This window comes from Trematomus bernacchii, unplaced genomic scaffold (genome assembly GCF_902827165.1).
Source record: "Trematomus bernacchii unplaced genomic scaffold, fTreBer1.1, whole genome shotgun sequence".
Classification (NCBI taxonomy): Eukaryota; Metazoa; Chordata; class Actinopteri; order Perciformes; family Nototheniidae; genus Trematomus; species Trematomus bernacchii.
The window spans coordinates 445,371-465,604 of NW_022987973.1; the positions used below are offsets into that span (position 1 = coordinate 445,371).

Below are 20,234 nucleotides of genomic sequence, written 5' to 3' on the forward strand. Positions count from 1 at the left end.
TGTGTGTGTGGTGTTATTAAAAAGAAATATTGCTTCATAAAAACCCACCGCACTGCAGCCATGACTCGTGTTAATGCAGACTGTTGCTGGAGCATGTCTCTGGGAGGGAAAATGGGATTATTTTTCATCTGTCCAATGATTGCAAAGGCAATTAGTGTTTAGCAGGTGAACCTATGATGCTCTGCATCAAAGAGATTGAAAGACACCTTGGAGAAAACTGTTCACTTGTATTGTTGCTTTGAACAATTCTCCTCAACTATTCATGGATGGTGTAATGAACTTAGCAAGAACAGTGCCCGGAGTTAATATAGGCTCCAGCATGCCTCTCTACTGTTCATTTGCATTGCAATTTGCAATTAAAACACTCTGTAGTGGCCATCTGGACATGAGAACACTGATAATGATAGGACTTTACCCTTGAGGTGAAACACAAAATGTAGACCTGCAGTCTTTGAGGTAAACAGTTGTATTACTTAGGTATTTCTGTAAAACAATAATATTGTAGAGTTAACTCTGGAGAGAAATTGGGAATATATTTAAAACACTTTTTCCTAACCTCTATGAAATCCCAAAGTGATCTATACCTGAAATGACTCCCCCAAATTGGAGTAAGGGGCCAACATGGTTCCAAGAAACTTGGATAATGACATGGTGTTCAGGCAAAACACCATGTCATGTATAGGCTAATCGTTTTTTTATTTTTCTATATCGGCCCAGATACATCAAGTCCACATCCGGGGATTCCTGAAGACTCTTCTCAGAGGGTGCTCGGAGCTGTGGGTTTTGTAAAACTCTCCAAACATTCATGCAGCGGTGACTGGTATTCTCTGTAGTCAACAGTCAGCGGGGCTTCACAAGTCCGGTAGGTGGCAGTGAATGTTCTCAGGTAGGGAGGGCAGGTTGTGGGGGGGCGTGTGTTCCTCTTGCACAAGCGCTCCCATGTTGCGTAGTCTGGAAACCTGACGTGGAGAGCAGCCGAGCGGAGCGTACAGTGACTGAGTTGCAGCAGGGCAGATCAGAAAGTGCCTGTGGCCGCGCTCACATTTCCTCGCGCACTCCTCTCCGGACCTAGAGTCGCACGAGACTGGCAACACGCTCAGACACCGGTGTGCTGGCCGCGCGTGACCCGAGGAGCACACTTTTGACGAACACACTCGGGCTCCGCTGGCAGGAAAGCTGGAACTAAACTACATTCATTGACTTGAGAGCGATGCACTGGCAGCATGGCCAAGTGGTTCAAGGAGCACCTAGGATTCAAAACTACCAAAGCACCCCCTCCGGCGCCTCCGAAACCGGACTACAGAAACTGTCACACCGGTGTGCCCGGTGCGCCTGGCTACCAACAAACAATCTGCGGGGCCACCTTCCCGAGCCCCGCGCAACCGGACATCCTCGCTGCGTACAAACTACAAAAGGAGCTGGACTTCGAGGACCCGTACACTCCAGGTGGAAATATTTCATTCGGCTCGAGCTTGAACAGCGTGGGGTCGCCGGATATCAAGTATGTGTCACCAAAACACCGACTTATCAAGGTGGAAACTATCGAAAAGCCCAGCCCAGCTCCAGGCGGAGGTGTCACAGTCACCCAAGCTGTTGCTCTGGGGAGTGTTAAATCTCCCACTTCACCTCCCTCGGACCACGACAACAAGGAGAAGGTGGGTGAAATAAGTCCAAACATTAGTCTGTGGACAAGTTTGGAGCAACAACTAAACTTTTAAATATGTTTTAATCTTTCAGTTACAACCCCAAATTAACAATTCTTAGTAAACTCCCATATTTAAGTATAGTTTTCTCTCTGAAATCACATAATATATATTTTTTCCCCCCTACGTATGTTTGAAACATGGCCTGTTTATGGAGAAATTGACCTACTCCTGTAAGAAATGAATCGTTACAACCGGCAGAACTTGTTATCACAACGGCTGTCCACACGAGTTGCGACATCCACCTCTTGTCTAATAACTAACCTGCACTACAGGGAGTGCTGTGGAGGGAGCAGCCTATGTCCTGTGTTGACACACAGCTCAATGTATTAGAGCAGGCTTGCATTAATACTGACAATTATGTTCTTTTGTTACTCTGAAAGTTAACTTGCTGTAAAGTGCAGGCAAACTCTGCTCTGCTGGGTGAGCAGCTTATTCTCATGCTACAATGTAATCTAGACTGCTTATTCAACTTGAATATTCAATGTTATTGAACTAGAAAGATCAATTTTGTTAATGTTATTTTTGCACTGATGCCCATTGCCATGCATGGAAATTAATAGTAGATGGATGGCTCTGATTTGAGACTCTTGACACATTTATCTGAATTTACAGCACAAGCCTTACACTTTTTTTTTTTTTACCTTGAGGTTGTGGCTAACGCAAGGAGCTGTTTGCACTCTCATCAGCACAACATGCCTTGGAGAACACTGTCATGTCAGGCCTCTCAGGAATTCACACACACTGGCTTCATTTGGAGAAACCTGAGATTTGTCGGTGAGGACATACCTTATGATGAGTGTGATCCCACGGAGGAATGTTTCAGTATCTGCGTAGTTCTGTACAGAAGAGGAAGCATGGCTCTGTGAAAATACACACTGTACACCACTGTTTCCTCCTCAGATCACATCTCAATACCTGACATTTTTGCGGTCATCTTGATTGCACCTTCACGTTACTTCCTCCTACTCTTATGTTTGCTTTCGCACCTGTCTTTGGACGTGTGGCGAGTTCACAGTTGGTTTTGGTTTGGCACTTTTATTTATATTGCACAGTGTCTTCAACCTGTCACAAGAGTGTTGTGTACAGGAAGACTGCACTTTTCTCAGCCCAGTTTTGATCACAAAAAGCGAAACTCTTACAAACACCTTTATTTCCCACACGCCCTCAACACAGACACTGGGATCATAGAGGCTCGGAAACCTATCTTCTAATGTTTATTTTTCAAAACCATGTTTTCAGCAGCCCTCATGCACTTAGTATGCAGGTTTAATACTCATACACTTATGTGTTATCAGTAAAACAAGCAGAAAAGCAGAATTTTCACCCAGCCACTGCAGCTGTTCAAGCTGATTAAACAGATTATAGTTGTCTCATGTTAATTGAAGCTTATTTGTTTTTCCCCTGTCAGGAATACAGTTGCCAATGCCCATCTTATTTTCCTCTCCGTGTGCACATATGGCTTAAACAGACAGGCAGATGATTGTTCAGTATGGTTTAAATACCTCCCACCTACCAGTATACATGATGTTATGGACGATCTCAATCAGTACTGACAGCTGCTGGGCTTAAGCAATATGTCGAGAGAGGGGGTTAAGGGTTTTCTTGCCAAGATGCTGAAGGGTTACATTCATGTAGTAGAGTTGCAAGTGAAAATATTAAATATTGGCAGGTTTTTTTTGCATCTGTAGTCCATGGTGTACCTCCTCTTCCACGGTGGTGGAAAAAATAAAACTGGGCATATCTGGAAGTGTTTTACCACCTTAGAGTGTGTTTACATAGATATCTGAGGAATACAAAAAGCTTCCATGGACTTTAAAACTCATAATTAATGAATATTTTTGCAGAAAAAGCCTGGTCACTAAGCTAGTAGTTGCTTGAAAGAGTTTTGTGAGGCTCTGTGTTTACACTTTTGTGAGGATTACAGTTTGTCCTGAAGGCATGATAATTGTTTGTAAATCCTTTTTTTGAGAGACTCTCCTCTCCATGTGACAAAGTCCTATTATAAAGACACTTGCTTCAATGGTAGGAAGCGCTGTTTGCAGTTGGTTTTCACACACTCTCCCTTCAGGCTATATTTGAAAGAGTATTGAACAGAAAATGTGTTCTGACGTCTGGACAATGATACAAACATTAATGAGTGGTTACTGACTTATACATAGACACACCGTCACGCCATCAGTGGATAGTGAATGGAGTCAGTTGCATTAGACAAACTGTCTTTTTAACTGCACAGACTAAACGCTGACTGTTGGAGGCAAATAAGTGTCTTAACAGCACTGCTTGGTTACATTGATGTTTTAATTACTTGACTCATGAATGCTAATTATATCACTGCTTACCTAATGCCTGAAATGCCAATAGTGGCATCAAGTGAATTTTCCTCAGTCTATTTCTATTAACCAGGCTTCGGGGGAAAAGCAAGATGAGAAACATGCAATGATATACTGCAAAATAAATAATATATATGCTATATTTTCACAGACCTTTCATCGCCCAGTTTTCCTATTCTGTGTTGTTTTTAGTGCAAATCATTATCTAAGGTTTCCCATACATTGATTTATTTGTGGCGGGCCACCACAATTAAATATCGTCCGCCACAAATGGATCTCATAAATAAAAATAAAATAAAATAATTCTTTCTTTTTTTTTCTTTTTTTAAATGTTGGTGGTCTAATGGATAGTGAGGTGGGCTGATGATCGGAAGGTTGCGAGTTCAAATCCCGCCTGGAACACCACTACTAGTGTGCCCTTGAGTAAGGTACTTAGCCCTCAGTTACTCCTGGGAGAATGTCCCTGTAATTGGTCATTGTAAGTCGCTTTGGAATAAGGTGTCTACTAAATGCCTAATTTGTAAATTGTTAATTATATTTTTGGGAGAATAAACCCCACAGATCCTCAACTCCGGGGTGTCTAGCTCATTAACAACGCAACACAGAGCAACAAGAACGTTGTCTACAGTAGCCATGAACTTGCATGTATTTTCTTATTCGAGGGGGGGGGTGGATGCGTGGGCCACCCGAATAGGTTAAGGGGCCTGTAGGAGCCACATTTGAAGTTTTCTTTCTGTGTTTATTACGGTACATGTTTTTGAGTCACTATAGGTGGTGGGCGTGTCAAAGGATTTGTGTGGTGACGTTTGCGGTTATATCCGGTTGCTTTTACCTGCGCACTTTGTGATAGATGGAGGGGGAGTGAGCTGGAGAAGGACCATTTTTGTTGACCGCACGCACGCACGCATGCACGCATAAAAGAATATACATATGGATATGGACTATTGAACTTTTGATTAGAAAATAAAGGTCAAACGCATACTGTTGGAAAGACTGAGTTTTTCCGCGTCCACAATGTTTTGTTTAGTCCCTCGCGGCACATTGTTTGAAAGATTACTGCCGCAATAGGGCCTTTGGCTTTTCTTGCCGGGGGGTTGCGGTGCGGTGCCCCCACTGGGAAACACTGAAGTGTCAATTTATTCAGCGGATTTCAGTGTTGGTTTGAAGTTGCACTCTTTGTGTGGAGCTGTCTTTGATCCAACTTGTGGTTGTGAGTTTTCAAGGTATTGTGATGTGTTTTGTTTTTAATGGTGGCAAGCCCTTCATGGTAGAACGAGTTGAAGGAGATGATCAATTATCATCCCGCCTTGGAGCTAATTAAAGGCCTCATCTCCCAGCTCATCGCTCTACTCAGCACTAACCTAACTTCTCTCAAGGACACGCTAAAGTGGTAATGGTCTCCACTCGGAAGTGTGTAAACAAAAGCAGTAGTGCGGAGCTGACAGGCTGCGGCATCATTATGAAGTGCAGTCCGCCAGCATCAGTACCTGTCTTGGCACCTGGGAAACATCCTCTTCCAATCTAACTTCGGCTCCTTTTATGGCTCGGGGTCTTTTCAATGCAGGGATCCGATAAGAGCCAGCATGCATATCTATCTATACCGTTTTGGATCAGATGCCAAGACAGTTGTTGTGAGCCAACAGGGGCATCTGGATGGACAGATTTCCTCTGTGCTTATGCTGCTTAATCCTTTCCACACACCTTATTACAAGACCTGGCTCAGCTTTTTTAAGAGAGTAGGATGGAGGTTGAAAACCATTGGCATCACATCTGAGATTTAACAGAGTTCAGCCAAATCAGGTGGAAAGTTAGGCCATATAGAAAGTTAAAAGTTATTGTTGACTTCTGCTTCTGGTAGACATCAGCTGCTTGAACCTTTCAGATCTGAAGTAATAGTTTGAGGGTTCGGAAGATATGCTTTTTTGCCAAGAGTTAGTTTGTGTGATTGATTGATACCACTCTCATATCTGTTTGTGAACACCAGCAATCATTTCGTATGGCTAAACTTTATCTTAGCTTTCAAATGTACGCACCTTAACTTGTTTGTTTTATCCGTACAAAAACCAAAGTTTAAAAAATAACATTTGTGGTTCTAGAAAGGTTTATGTGTTTATCAATTAAAAAACATGAATGGTTTCAGTCTTGTGTAGTTGCCGGGCTTGGGGTTATGATCGGATGTTTTCATAGTAAATAACACCCTCCCCTACTGGCTTAGTCTGGCTTTATTTGTTTGTGGAAACTGGAAAGGGTGTTAGCTTCCTTCCATTCATCTTTAGCATATGTTTAAATCCATTTGGATGTGTAATGATCACACTTTATTTAAAATGCAGCATTTGAAAAAGCTGAATGACGTCCTCACCGGACACCGTCCAAGCTACTATCTTCTGGCGTGGGTAGAGCGGACGTGTTGGATCGGCCTGCAGATTACATTGCCTGTAGAGCACAGTTTCATTTCCCCAAAACCTAAATATCTTCCCCTGGCCTTTCACCCTAGCACTCCAGAGATCTGTGGGATTTCATAAATGCATCCCAGCGGCCTTTTACGCCTTCATCTCTGCCAGTGATAGGAGAAATGTCGAGCACAAACGTCAATATCACCTGGGTCTGCGAGAGTGGTTTTCTTCAGGGAGCCAGAAAATGGATGAAAACATCAGAGCCCATCATGTTTTGTTATAGCACACCTTTTAAGTGCGGCTCTCTACCTTTTTGTATCTAGCCGGCCTGGCTGGATGTCAGAGTGAAACAGGATGTGCCCTTGTTGCTCTACAATTACACAAACCTGTTTTCATGCTCATTGGCTGAGTAAAAGTCTTTGTGTTGGACAATGGGATATTTCCTTACTCGGATTATATAGAATAAAGACTATTTATCCAAGCCGTATGAATACATAATGGAAAATAATAATAGCCCAACAATAAGAATAAGTAATTTCCCGCTGCTGTTAAATGTGATGATTAAAAAAAATTCAACCGATTGGTGTAAAAGCTGTGATTTGCATGTCTTGGATTTTGCAGCTGTTGTTTCTTAATTAAAAAAGAGCTACAGTCAGAAGTAGATCATTATTTTGATAATCATGAACAATTGTGTAAATAAATACCTAAGAAAATACAATAGCTGACTCGTATAACAGTAAAGTCTAAACTGTGATATCGTTTGCATGGAGTGGCAGGTAGGATTGTGAGATTTCTGTTTCCCGCTTGACCTTCTGTTCACTGAGGTGTGAAGAATGCCGTGTATTTCCTGAACTATATTAAGCATCTAAGGCATTTTCTCAAAGTCACATGCACTAGTTCCGGATTACAAGAGACTCAACTCGAATTACCCACAGCTCAGAATAAAACACATTTTCCTTTCATGTAAAACACATTTTAAACTCACTGTTTTTTTTAAACTTTACAATGAATTCCTGGGACCTAAACAAGAATCCTGGAAGGGCACTTTGAGAGGAAGGAAGCAACTCGGAGCCGAACAGCATGTGGGGCAGGATGAAGTCATCCTGTAGTGGAGCATGCGCTGGAAGCCTTAATGTAATGGTTATTCAATTGAGCATTGGCTTTTCATCGATATATCATTTTGGTGAATCCACAAATCCTATTTCATTGACATGATGGCACTGTAAGCCTGCTTCGCTGAGTGTAATAGCTACTCATGGTTAGGTTTTATATACGGCCATCCCGCCACATGTGCTTGAAAGTTATTGGTCTTGGAAATGATGCCCTTTAGCAATTGTTTGTTTATTATTTTTCTTTCCCTCCATCTGGGAGTCTTCATCGAGGATTTAAAGAGTCCCGATGGAGTCTCTTGTGCTTGCTGCTTGAATAGCTTTTTCTAGCTTTGCACCGGAACATCAGTCACATGATTCCACCAGGTCACAATTAGCCTGCAGAGGGCTGCCGCTCTGGCCCCCTGGGAGTTATAGACACATGGCTCTGTTTTGTTTAATGACAGTGTGTGTGTACACATGGGTAGCTGAGTCTAGTGGGAAGGCAGATCTTCATACACCAATCTAAAAAAGAAACAATTGAGCCTGAAGCTTGCATGCCATCTGAGGCACAAAGGGTGAACCAATATGAAGAATTAATTTTTGCAAAATCAGTAGCTCGGCCCTTGAAGCTATGCAAATTGCACCTGTAACCAAGTAGCTTTCTTCCATCAAGATACAGTATACTGTAGAGGTCATGGAGATTTGCCTTTTATCCCGTGCATGCGAGTACAGGCTGTTGTTTCTGTGTCACACTGCAGGAGGCAGCCAGACTTCCGTCTTGCAAACAAAGCTGCCCTGTGATCCGGCAGCCCACCAGGAAGCTGTGCACTTCCATTTATTTCTTAGTGGGATTCCAGACTTTTGTTTTATTCTGTGAATGAGAAACACGTCCACTAAACAGCTTTTGAGTATGCTGCTCACATGAGGTCACATGTCTTTTTTTGTCACAGTTCAAATGAACTGTTTGCGATATGAACACATGTAGAGAATGAAAGCCACTGTCTGCAGTTTGTTTGGTGGAAAATAAGGAATGGCTGCTTGGTTGCTCCAGGATTAAGGAAGTGCTCCCTTCCTGTCAGGAAGTGTTTACAACTTGGTGACATTCCCTTTTTAACTTGACAAGTCTGTGCTCGCCCCTGTGTGTAGGCTGAGTGTTCTGGCTGCCGCTTGCTTGCTAAACCAGAACCAGGGTTTATGTTATCGGCTTCTTCGACATGCGCTATCTGGATGTCGGAAAAGGTGACAAATGGTGACGGCACATAGCTGCTGCTGCATGCCCCCACTGAGGGCTCTTTGTGGAAACATGCTGGTGGTGGTTGTCCCTCACCCCTCCTAATATAGCTTCTCTAGCCCTTTGCTCCAGCTCTGAGAGAGGTGGGAAGCCACGTAGCAATGGCAGCAGTATAGGACTCCACCCTGTGCGTTCGCTCTATTGTCAGTGTAGGCGACGCAGGGCCCTCAGTGCATCCTCACCACACAGAGGCTATCTGAGGCCACAGAGCTTCCAGCCACAATCACAACGTCCTCAAATCACAATCTGTAGCTTTGTTTACGGCCTGACTGCGGCTTGTTTTTCTCCCTGCTCTATAAATCCCTCTCCTAAAATCAAAGCTTCCGTGCCCAGTGGATCTCCTCATGTTGTTTCATGAAGCCCTACTTTCCTAATTGTGTCAGTTCCTATCTTATAGGAGCCGTGATAAACAAAAGTGTTTTTGTGTGCGTTGTGGTAACGGCATCTCATGGGAGTTAACTGCAACTCCACAGTTCTTGTCAGCATACTTTTGTGTTTTAAACAACTTTATTATTATTCTTTAAGCCTACTACTTCATCCTGACATTAAAAAAAGAAATTGGTGTTTGCATAATAATTGAACCTGTGTTGATTAAGGAGTTTAGTGTAGCCCACGTTGAGGACAAATTGCTCATTCAAAGGGCGACTATTTTAGGGATTATCATATTTTATAAAATACCAACATTCTTTTGTAGCACCTGAATTATTATAGACTCTTGTGCCGCACACTAACTGTACGGCGCAGAAACACTGCCAATAAATCTATCACAGAGGGATGGGAGCAGAGGAATGAAATTGGATTTTGTGAAGCGTGTCGTCGAGTGCTTAATCTTGAATATCTGTAGCATATTAAGAGCACCTTCATAGGGTGCAACCCACGGCCTCCTCCCCTTTCTCCTCTGGAGGTCTTAAGTGGCAGTGTGGAGTGGGTTCCAATGAAAGAGGTCCTTAGGGACAAGCTGGGGTGCTTTTTGTGCTTCACTGCCTCAGTGCTAACGTTAGATACATCATTCATTTGGAGAGGAGGGCGGCTAGCGTAGGATTTTATTGAAAAGTAGAGTTATCTAGCTACTTAAAAGTGTGAATGCTGCTAGGCAATTTGTTCTGGTAAATAAAGGAATGGATGGGGAATGCATGCAGGGCAAAGAGTTTTCTCCAAGTGCAGTTTAGCCTGTTAGCAGTTTGTTTGAGGGATCACGTCTACTTCCTCTATAGCCTGAAAGCTTATTGATGGTACGGAGGGGGCGTGTAGATCCTTCAGCAGCTCATGTGGATGTAGATACATAAGTAATTCAATTCAAAACTACAGTTGTGACCTTTGACCTTTAAAAAAATACACACAGCATTTGTCTTTCATGGTCTTTCAGGGTTACATTTGGCTCTGCGCCAAGATCTGTTGCAGTAGCCAAATTTGATTGATTTTAATTGAAGTTGAGCTTTTATACAAAACAAACGTTTGCATCAGCATGCAAGAAGTTCATTTTGTGGACACCAACCGTAGAAAACACATTACTATTAACACACTTAGAAGTTGTGTATAAGGGCGTTCTTGGATGCGAGAAATGTACTCCTACTGTAAAGGTTTTGAAAGATATTTTGGCGCAGAAAATAACAACTGCATTAACATATTTGTAACATCTCTATTTTTACCTTTAAGTAACATTTCATTGTGATCGGCTGGGACCTCATGAGTAATCATTTGTACAGACTGAATGTCTTTAGTAGGTCTGATTAGAAAGAGCACTGATAATGAACACTAGACATCCTATCCTACTTAAGGTGTGTGTGTGTGTGTGTGTGTGTGTGTGTGTGTGTGTGTGTGTGTGTGTGTGTGTGTGTGTGTGTGTGTGTGTGTGTGGTGTGTGTGTGTGTGGTGTGTGTGTGTGTGTGTGTGTGTGTGTGTGTGTGTGTGTGTGGTGTGTGTGTGTGTGTGTGTGTGTGTGTGTGTGTGTGTGTGTGTGTGTGTGTGTGTGTGTGTGTGTGTGTGTGTGTGTGTGTGTGTGTGTGTGTGTGTGTGTGTGGTGTGTGTGTGTGTGTGTGTGTGTGTGTGTGTGTGTGTGTGTGTGTGTGTGTGTGTGTGTGTGTGTGTGTGTGTGTGTGTGTGTGTGTGTGTGTGTGTGTGTGTGTGTGTGTGTGTGTGTGTGTGTGTGTGTGTGTGTGTGTGTGTGTGTGTGTGTGTCCTGATTTGAGAGTTCATATGCTTTAAGGTGCTTTTAAAGCCCCATAATGCACAGAAACCTATACTTAGTGTTGATGTGGGTACTCCAGGTGTACATTATATGTTTAACATCCCTTTCCATTCAACGCTGTTCTGATCTCTTTCCCACAAGTGTGTTGTATGTTATCAGTGTCGCTGTTTCTGCATCTGGAAGCATTCCCATGATCAACAACAGGCCTAAAGAAACGACTTTACCCCAACTGCCGTGCGAAAGCCACCCCACATGGGTAAAAGTGCAGAGATCTGAAGAACCAACATTTAATGTGGTCTGAATCCTAAAGGAGAGGGTGTGTGTAATACATAAGTCTGCAGCCAGAAGTGAGTCGTTCTTTGAACATCGCACATGTCGCTGAGGGAGATGGACACATGTGAAACTGATGGTTGAGTACATTGATGTGCAAAGGGGAATGTAAATCTAATCTTAAAAACATATCCATTAAAGAATATGTTGCAGATATAGACTGTAAAACCGGTAGCTGTTATGGTCAAGAAAATGCACTTTGCGGCTTGAGGCTCAGTGGTAGAAAATAAACATAGAAGGGATGTTTTTAATTAGTTTGTTTTCACCTAATTATCGGGTCATACATTCTGAAGCGATGTGGGAATGCTTTTGTCTCTGTGTGAAAACTAGGTATTTTGTTGTGCCGATCCGCAAACAAGAGCATGCTTTCAAACATTGAACTGCTTCTCTTGATTTGATTCTCCAATTAGATTAAAAGCAAAGCAAATGAATATACCTGGAAATAAACCGAATGTTTGATTACCTCGAGTGAAGTGCTCTTCAGTAGTGTGTGGACTGCAGCGGCTTGTGACTGATTGTGAAAAAGCAACTTTATAGCAAATATAGTAGTTTGATTAGCTGACTCTGCAGACTCCTAAGTAGGCCTTTAGAGGAGGCACATTACTCTTCCAAGCTCCCAGAGGCAGGACCCCAAGCAGCAACCGTGCCTCTTTGGAAACATTTCAATAAAGTTTCATTAATGTCAGGCCTGTATGGTGGGAAATGCACTCCTGCACTGTCTCTCCTTTTCGAGGCAAAGCCAATTTTCCATCTGCCTAATCTGCTTGGTAGATACAGAACCCAGCAGTCGCTCTTCACAAGGGGCCTTCAATGAATTGTAACCAGATTTGCGCGTGCTTCTTAGAAACAACAAAGTATTGATAGTAACTGCATTTTGTCAACAGAGGAGCAGTGATCACGCTTGCTTAAATACACTGCCTTCAGGGAGTGTTTCTTGTGCCAATATGTTCTAAAAGATGGTGGCCAAGTTATTGTAGAACGACTTCACTTACAGCATTCGTCCTATGTTTACAGACAGAGATAAGGTGGAGGAGCTATCAGCAGAAGCAATGAGGCTCAGCGTGCAGAGTTTGGGTTTTACATTTGAACAGTTTTCCATCCAACAGTAAGTAAGTAAACATACTGTGTGCATGGCAGCAATTATCTGTAGAAAGATAACAACAAATAGTGTCCCGTCGTTTGTCTCCTGCTTCTTTCTAGTGGCTTTCTGTCTTTACAATAGTGGCATTCTTTTTTATTTTGTATACACTGAAGAACAAAAGAGCAATAGCAGCAAAAAAAAAGCCTTTTGAAATGCCTTAATGCAATTGAGCTGCTAAGCACTGAGTTGTATTAGGTTATCAGTGGAATCCCTCGTGGCGTGAGACATAAATCACACACGTCAGTCCTCTTTCTGTCTTTTTTTCTTCCTCCTTCATTCTGCAGCCTGCTGACTTTTCTGTCTCAAGGGGGCTTCAACCTTGACTAGCCCGTGACGCATACAATCCTTCCTGGACCAGCCATGACATTAATACCATATTCCTGTCTGCACTCATTCAGCCTGAGTGAGATTGGTGTTTACATTCATCCATGTAAATGTCTAAAGGTGTTTATCTAGTTATCTCTGGCAGAATCGTCAATCTGCTGTTACATCGCGTCTGATTCTGGTTCTAAAATGTGAACACCAGACATGTGATTTGCTCAAAATGCACACAGCAATGTAGCAAGCCACTTCCATTATTATATCCAATATTCTCAATTTCCATCCATGCTCAAATTTCAACTCATCCGATTTTTTTCTTTTGCTCCTAATTACCCGACGTGTCAGTCGAAACTCTCCATTAACACTGCAGAAGGAAAATTGTTGTATATTTTCTCACTTCTAATGGAAGACTGGGACCCAATCGAATTGTAATCCCGCAAGCCCCGGCTTCATCAAGATCTAGTATTGAGCCAAAGTGGCAGGTGCCTGTTATAGCCTCCCCTCCTCTGCTAATGTTCCCCCTCTGTTCCCACTGATTTGAAGTCAGCATCATCGCCTGAGAGCTGCAGTGCATTTCAAAAAGTCTGCTCTCCTTTGCGAGCTGCCAGAGCTGTGGCAGGTGTAAGACATGGCCAACCTGGGATCTGAGCTGTGGAATGAAAGTAATTGAGTGAATTCTCTCGCTATGCTGCAGACCAGTAAAAGACCCAGCTACCATCCGGGACTCGGCCGAAGCCTGCGAGGTGGCTTTGTGAGATTCATTTGGGCTTACAGCGCGGCTTAGCAAAGACCTGATATATTGAAGCGCTGCAGTCTTGTGCTGAGTGGGAATTTTGCTTTCATGACAAGTGTGGCTTGGCTGCAGTCCTGACACACCCTGGCACGCCACAAGGCAGATGGTGTTTCCCCCGGCGACGCTGCCGCTCTTAGCGCCCCTCTCCTCACTTCCCTATGCTCCTCCTGCTGTCGAGGAGTCATTAGTGCAGTGGGACAGGAAGGACACATTGGAACAATTTGGAAATATGAACCACCTCCTCCAACCAAACATGAACTACGCTGCAGGGGCCAGGTGATGGAGCCTTAGATCTTCTGGTTGATGGTTCAAATCCCCAAATGCAAAGAAAGGATCTCTGTGGGCTAAAGTTAATGACATTCTTGCTAATGGTTGAGAATCAAATAATGTATCTGTTAACAACAAAACTGCACAATTTGGAAATAATAACTAATTGCAATTGGATATTAGAGGGAATTATACTTTTGGAAGCATTATTCACAGTAGCAACGACAAATATATTAAAATGACCATGGTGTGGTGTTTTTGAAATGATCTGTAACAAACAAGACTTCTCACAATACTTCAATTCGATATTTTCACATAATTTGCTTATACAAAATATTGCGCGAACTGCAATGATGATGCCTAAACAGTTGAGAAATTCCCCATTCATTCAAAGATTCCTTAGTTCCCACACAACTCCTTAATGTTGTAACACAGTTGCCCAAAAATTCAAATTGAAAGTAAAAATTGCAAGAGGACAGATGACTACTTTTTATCCAAGGGCACTCAGGCTGGTGACTGGTTTGTCATCAGCTTAAAGTGGCTTTTTATGGGAAAAGAAAACTTGACTTGCCCTGCCTATATAAGCCAGGTGCTGAAATGAGCTTTTACTGCCCTGCTCTGAGCTAATTATACACATGCCTGTAAAATGTAAATGCTTTTTTTGTAGTGTTAGCTGTTTCATGACAAGCCTTCACAACCATATTTAAGTATATAAGGACACAGGAGGTACCATCATTAAGACATTGTTAGAATATGTTTTCCTTTAAATCAGTAAAATCTTGAGTGGAGATATTTTCGAATTGCATATTTCTTTAGGTCAACCAAACAAGCAGAACAACCAAGAGCAGACAGACTGATTGCGATTCCTACTTTTCTTGATTTAGCCTGATTATGATTGTTTGAGATGGCTAAAGAACAAATACTTAGACTTTAATTGAAGTGATTTACATAATTGTCTATCTATTACAACGCTTATTTTACATATTACCAAACCAACATTTCCAAGCCACAAATATTTACCACTTTTGGACAGCAAATGATATCAAGCATAAACTACAAGCATGGTGATTGATGTTTGATTACTAAATCCAAGCTTTGTTTGCATTTTGCTTATTAATTACGGATTTTAATCCCAACACTTAACTCTGTCTGATGCAATCAACATTTTCTTTTTACAACACACCCTGCCCTTTTATTGTCCGACATTATGTCAACAGGAAAGGCAAAAGATGATGTCATGTGTTTGGAGTGGCTCTCCGCACGTAACTCAATACGTGATTGCAATTATGTCCTGAAACATGCCCAAACATTGGCTCATTAATGTGCATAAAGCGATAAGGCGGTCTAAGTTGAAGGTGTAATCTCTGCTGAAACCGCAAATATAATAATATATATATAATATATAATAATATATAATATCTTTTTCGTCTAATGCTTCTGGAGCGATTGTGAGATGAAGCGTTTGGAGTGTTTTATCACATTTGTGGGCTATGGTCTCAAACCTCGAGCCACTCTGCTACAGTCTGTGGACCGCAGTCAAATGGCCACTGGCCTTCATCCCACACATTTAGGTGATTCATATGTTTTTTTAGTGAGGGTGACTTATTCTTAGGTTTGGGCTGTGTTTGCAGAGACTGTATCATAGGTGGGTTTGGCACACGCCATGATTACTGAGTTACTATGCAACAAGGTGCGACACTGTGGCTTCAACGCATAACATGTACAGAGTTTTGGGGTCTCTGGGGCTGCAAACATGTTGCTTATCTGAATTGTAATTACATTTCGAGTGAATTATGTATATTGCTGTGGCACAAAAACAAACTAGGACAATGTTTGTATTGGATTTTCTCCCTGCTTGAATTCACAGAAGCAAAACATTTGAGGAACCCATAATTATGCTGTGGCAGAAACAAGTCCTAGTTATTTTCCCCAAAACAGATGGATAGGGAGTATTGAAGAAGGTGGATTTAACACACAGTAGCAGCTATGAAACACATCCGTGGTGCTTACCTACCGTGCTATTATTGCCTAATCCATGTATAGTGGAGATGATCTGCACAGGAATATACCTGCCAGCATTCCTCTGCCACTAAGCGGCTTACACATGATAGCTAGTGAACTTTTGAGCATTTTTTGACACTTCACCTTGATCACTACTGTAAAAAGGTTGGTACTTTCCCAACTGGAGTAAAATACCAGAGCTGGAGGGGTATATCTGTACATTTCACTTGTTTCCTGAAGGCTTGACAGGTGTGTGTGTGTGTGTATATGTGTGTCACTCTCCCGGGTGGCCGGCATAAGGGGTTAACTTTTGGGAAGTGTGCTCCCTCTGTGGCAGAGATGGACAGTGGTTGGTCTCTCGAAAGCTGGCTCTGTTTGACAAACAGCGCGACGGGCACGAAGCACGGTCCAGTTTACCCTGCCCGGCCGCCAACCACCAGATGTGTGATGACCTTATTTATGAGAACAAATCCCTGCCCCTTACACATGACTCATATGGTGTAATCCAGGCATTTAGCCTACATGCTCTCTTAGGTGTTTGCATAAGAATTTCCTTTTTATTTTTGTAAACCCTGGACTGAAATGTTTCCAAGTTACAGAACATGCGGTGCCCTACACGTCTGCCCACTGACTGGCAGGACCAGACTCTCCGGAGCCTCAACAGAGAAAAAGTACATTTTCTATCAGCAGGCCCAAACCCCTACAGGCACTCCCCCTCATTAGATGGACGGATGGCTCAGATGGGAGTCTGTTTCCCTTCAAATGCTAGATCTTGACTTTTGAAGCGGTGTCCTGGTAGATGAAGCAAACATTTCAAGGAAACAAATATCCCCCCAAGGCACTATATCTGCGGACTGTTGCTCTGCTCCCTAAAGGCTTCAGCTGTATTTCTGGGTCCCGGGACATCCACCTAATTGCCATCTACTGCACAAACTGCTCAGCAAAAGAGCAAGACTGCAATTAGCCATGGCTTGCCGCCAGCTCGGTACAAATCTGCCAAATTGTTTCTCTTCAGAAAGTTGAGCAGTTGTGGTCTTCCTTTCCTCTACTTTTGAAATGTAGGCCTGTCACTGTGCTATCGTATAATTAGGAAGACCAGCAGTAGCAGAGAGCGTGCTGTAAGGCTTAAAGCCGAGGCATTGTGGTGGTGTGCAGAGCTATACAGACACGGGGTATAATTTATGTATGTGTTTCCTCCTTTATCTCCGGAGCATGGACATGACTTGGTCCTCTCCTTGGCCGCAGCATTATCTGTCAGGCAACTCTCCTGACACCTATCTATGTTGTACTGTTCAACAGAGCAAATATTCCCCTCCTGCTGTTTCACTTCTCCCTCCATTTCACCTTTCCTTGTTTTTTTTCCCCCTTTTCTTCTGCAGCTCATTATCCTCGAAGACTACGCGGACCCTTTCGATGCCGAGCAGGCTGGTGGCACTCAGACCAGCACGGAAAAAGTGACGACCACGGAGAATGACGGCTACATGGAGCCATACGAGGCCCAGAAGATGATGGCAGGTAGATGGGTTTTCACTTTTCTTAGATCTCCATCTCCAGCTGCTTCTGTCACCTTGTGCCTTTCATGATTTCATAGTGGAAATCACAGTGGAGCATTCATTAGTATGCAGTGTGATTTGAGCATATGTCCCAAAAATGGGAATATATAAAGAGGCTCAGATGGCCTAATGCAGGATTACATGACAGGTGCAGCAGGGCATGTGGTGAAAGTTGTCAAAACATTTCTAGAAGCAATGACTTTGACCCTAGAAACCATACAAGCCCGAAAGTGTATTTAAATACACACTTCAGAGGTCCAATGAAGAGAGAACTTTTTTTTTTTTTTTTTAATATGCTTTCCCCCCCCCGCTGATCTGTTTGCATGTTGAGACAGCTACATGCTGGGATTTCCAGGAAGGCCCAACAATAGCTGTGTGCTAACATAAGAATTTCAGCCGAACCACATTCCCCACACGGCTTTGTCACAGCGCATATTCATTCTGTGGCAAAGTTAGCTCAGCGATGACAAAGAACAAAGAATGTGCAGGAAGAAAAAGAGGAGAAATGATGAAAAATATAGAGAGAACAGAACATGCTGCTTTTCCTCTCACTAGAAAGCTTTCGTACCCAGGAAAGGAATGTTTGTATGACTGTCAAACCTCAAGTGGATGTTTGTGGATGACACAGAGATATCAGCACTTATACCTTGATACACTGCTACACTCATATCACCTACAATAGGTACCACGTAGCCTCCTGCACATACTGTACTCTTATAAACACACACACACACACACACACACACACACACACACACACACACACACACACACACCACACACACACACTCTCCCATAAAGGCAGGACATGAATGTCTCTGTCCCTCCTCAGCAATCTTCGTTTAATAGGCCTCCAGACAATCTCTTGTTTTCATCTGTCTTACTGGTTTGACCTCTGACCCAGTCATTGCCTCAGCAGAGTAAAAAAAACCTTAAGATTTATCACTTCTCTCTGAGGCTGAGGAAGCTGTAGAGAAAAGCACACTCTGAACAAGGCTTTTGTTGTATCCCTTTGAATCTTGAACTGATTCCAGGTTTTTTATGTGTTTTTTAAGTTCAACTTGACATCGTTTTACACATGGCAAACTAAACTATGCTGGCAGCAGTTGTCTGTTTGATCTGATGAAGTCTTGGGTTCCTGTTGTTGCTCCTGTCTTTAAAACCTGAAGCAGTGTTGTTTTCAGGCTGGATGCTTTTTTCTATCATATCTATTGATTGCCACTTTTTGTTTTTCGTGTCTGCTGTTTTGACTGAGCTGGCAGGGCGTTGTTTTAAATAGAGCTGTTGGATTTATTTGGCTTTGTACTGTCATCCTTTTAATTTTCATAATGATCCATGGATTTATTCCATAGATGGCTGATTTCACAAGCACTAAATAATACATGAAATTCCAACAAGCTGGCACAAAGGTAGGAATGCCATTACTTGAAAAGGGTATAATTTCACAATGTTTGATATACTCACCTGCAAACAGGGCATTATGGGAAATGTCCACATAATAAATCAAATGTCTGAAAGAACGTCAGACAGGCCATATTGATGACTGTGGGTTAGAATGTTCTGTAATATGAATCATGCATATAACCATATATACATAATAACGGTAGTTGAAAATCTAAAAGTATAATCATGGTTAACTGCGCCAAAACCAAAATGCTATGTTTCACTGGCTCCTGGTAGCATATGAAGTGTTGCTGATTTTTATTTAACATTTCTGTATCCAAGCACTGCTTTCTTTCAGCAACACCTTGCTCCAAATTCACAAAGTTTCCCACAGTTACACACAACCACCCATGTAAATGTAAAGATGAAGTGCCCAAGGATGCCCCTTTTTTAATCCCCAGTGGGAAGGTCAGTTATTGTATACACACACATTACAAATACACACATGCATAAGACCGTTACGGATTAAGTCTGAATACAGATATTTACAAATACATGCATTTGTATAGAGAGGTGTCAGAGCCGAGAGACTGCTAGGTTGTTTGGCGCTATAGAGAGCAGTTGGGGGTTCAGTGCCTTGCTCAAGGACATCTTGTCAGTGCCCATTAGGCAAACTGTCTGGCACCTTTCCCCCAGTCCAGACTCCATATTTTTGGTCCAATCGGGACTGTCCGGCAGTGGCTCAGCCAATAGGGGCTTGGACTGGGAGCTGTAGGGTCGCCGGTTCAAGTCCCCGACCAGACCTAAAATATGTAGTGTGGACTGCTACTTGGAGAGGTCCCAGTTCACCTCCTGCCCTGCCGTGGTGCCCTTGAGCAAGGCACCGGACACCCCCCTTCCCCCCTCACTCCCATTGCTCCCCGGGCGCTGTGCAATAGCTGCCCACTGCTCCTAGTACTAGACTCCTGGTACTAGGATGGGTTAAATGCAGAGAACACATTTCACTGTGTGTGCTGTGTGCTCTGCATGTGTGACCATTACAGAGGGGTTCATCCCTCCCTCCCAATTCTATTCTATCTATTCTACTTGAACCGGCTACCTTTCGGTTCCTAAGCCAAGTCCCTACAGACTGAGCTCCTGCTGCCCCCAAATAAGGGTCAGGCAATACATCAATGTATTGGAAACGTACATTTTAAAAAAGATGGAAACCGACAACAGGTCTGTACACCTCATACAAGAAGTCAGAAATGGCTATCAAAAATGAAAATAAATAAAATAATTTATAATCACTGTTTACAGAGCAATGGCCTTACTGCTTTTCCTCATGCGGTCTGTTCCTTCTGGGAAGAAGAATTTAATATTCTGATACCATGGAAACAATTTTTTAGAACCATATACAAAGCAACAATTGATTCCTATTCAAGAATCTTCCAACTGAAGATTTTT

The 20,234-nt window shown here is 42.7% G+C and overlaps 1 protein-coding gene across 3 annotated transcripts in view; it reads left to right on the forward strand.

The window, feature by feature from the left end:
* Positions 1–623: 623 nt before the first annotated feature.
* LOC117471324 (SH2 domain-containing adapter protein F-like) overlaps positions 624–20,234 on the forward strand; it is a 101,596-nt gene continuing 81,985 nt past the window's right edge. Inside the window, exons 1-2 of one of the 3 annotated variants that reach the window (XM_034116229.1) lie at positions 624–1,655; positions 17,232–17,367. In XM_034116229.1, the coding sequence (XP_033972120.1) occupies positions 1,224–1,655; positions 17,232–17,367 (568 nt within the window). In that variant the 5' untranslated portion in view covers positions 624–1,223. The remainder of the gene's footprint in view (positions 1,656–17,231; positions 17,368–20,234) is intronic. The other 2 variants (XM_034116230.1, XM_034116231.1) reach the window with 2 other exon arrangements.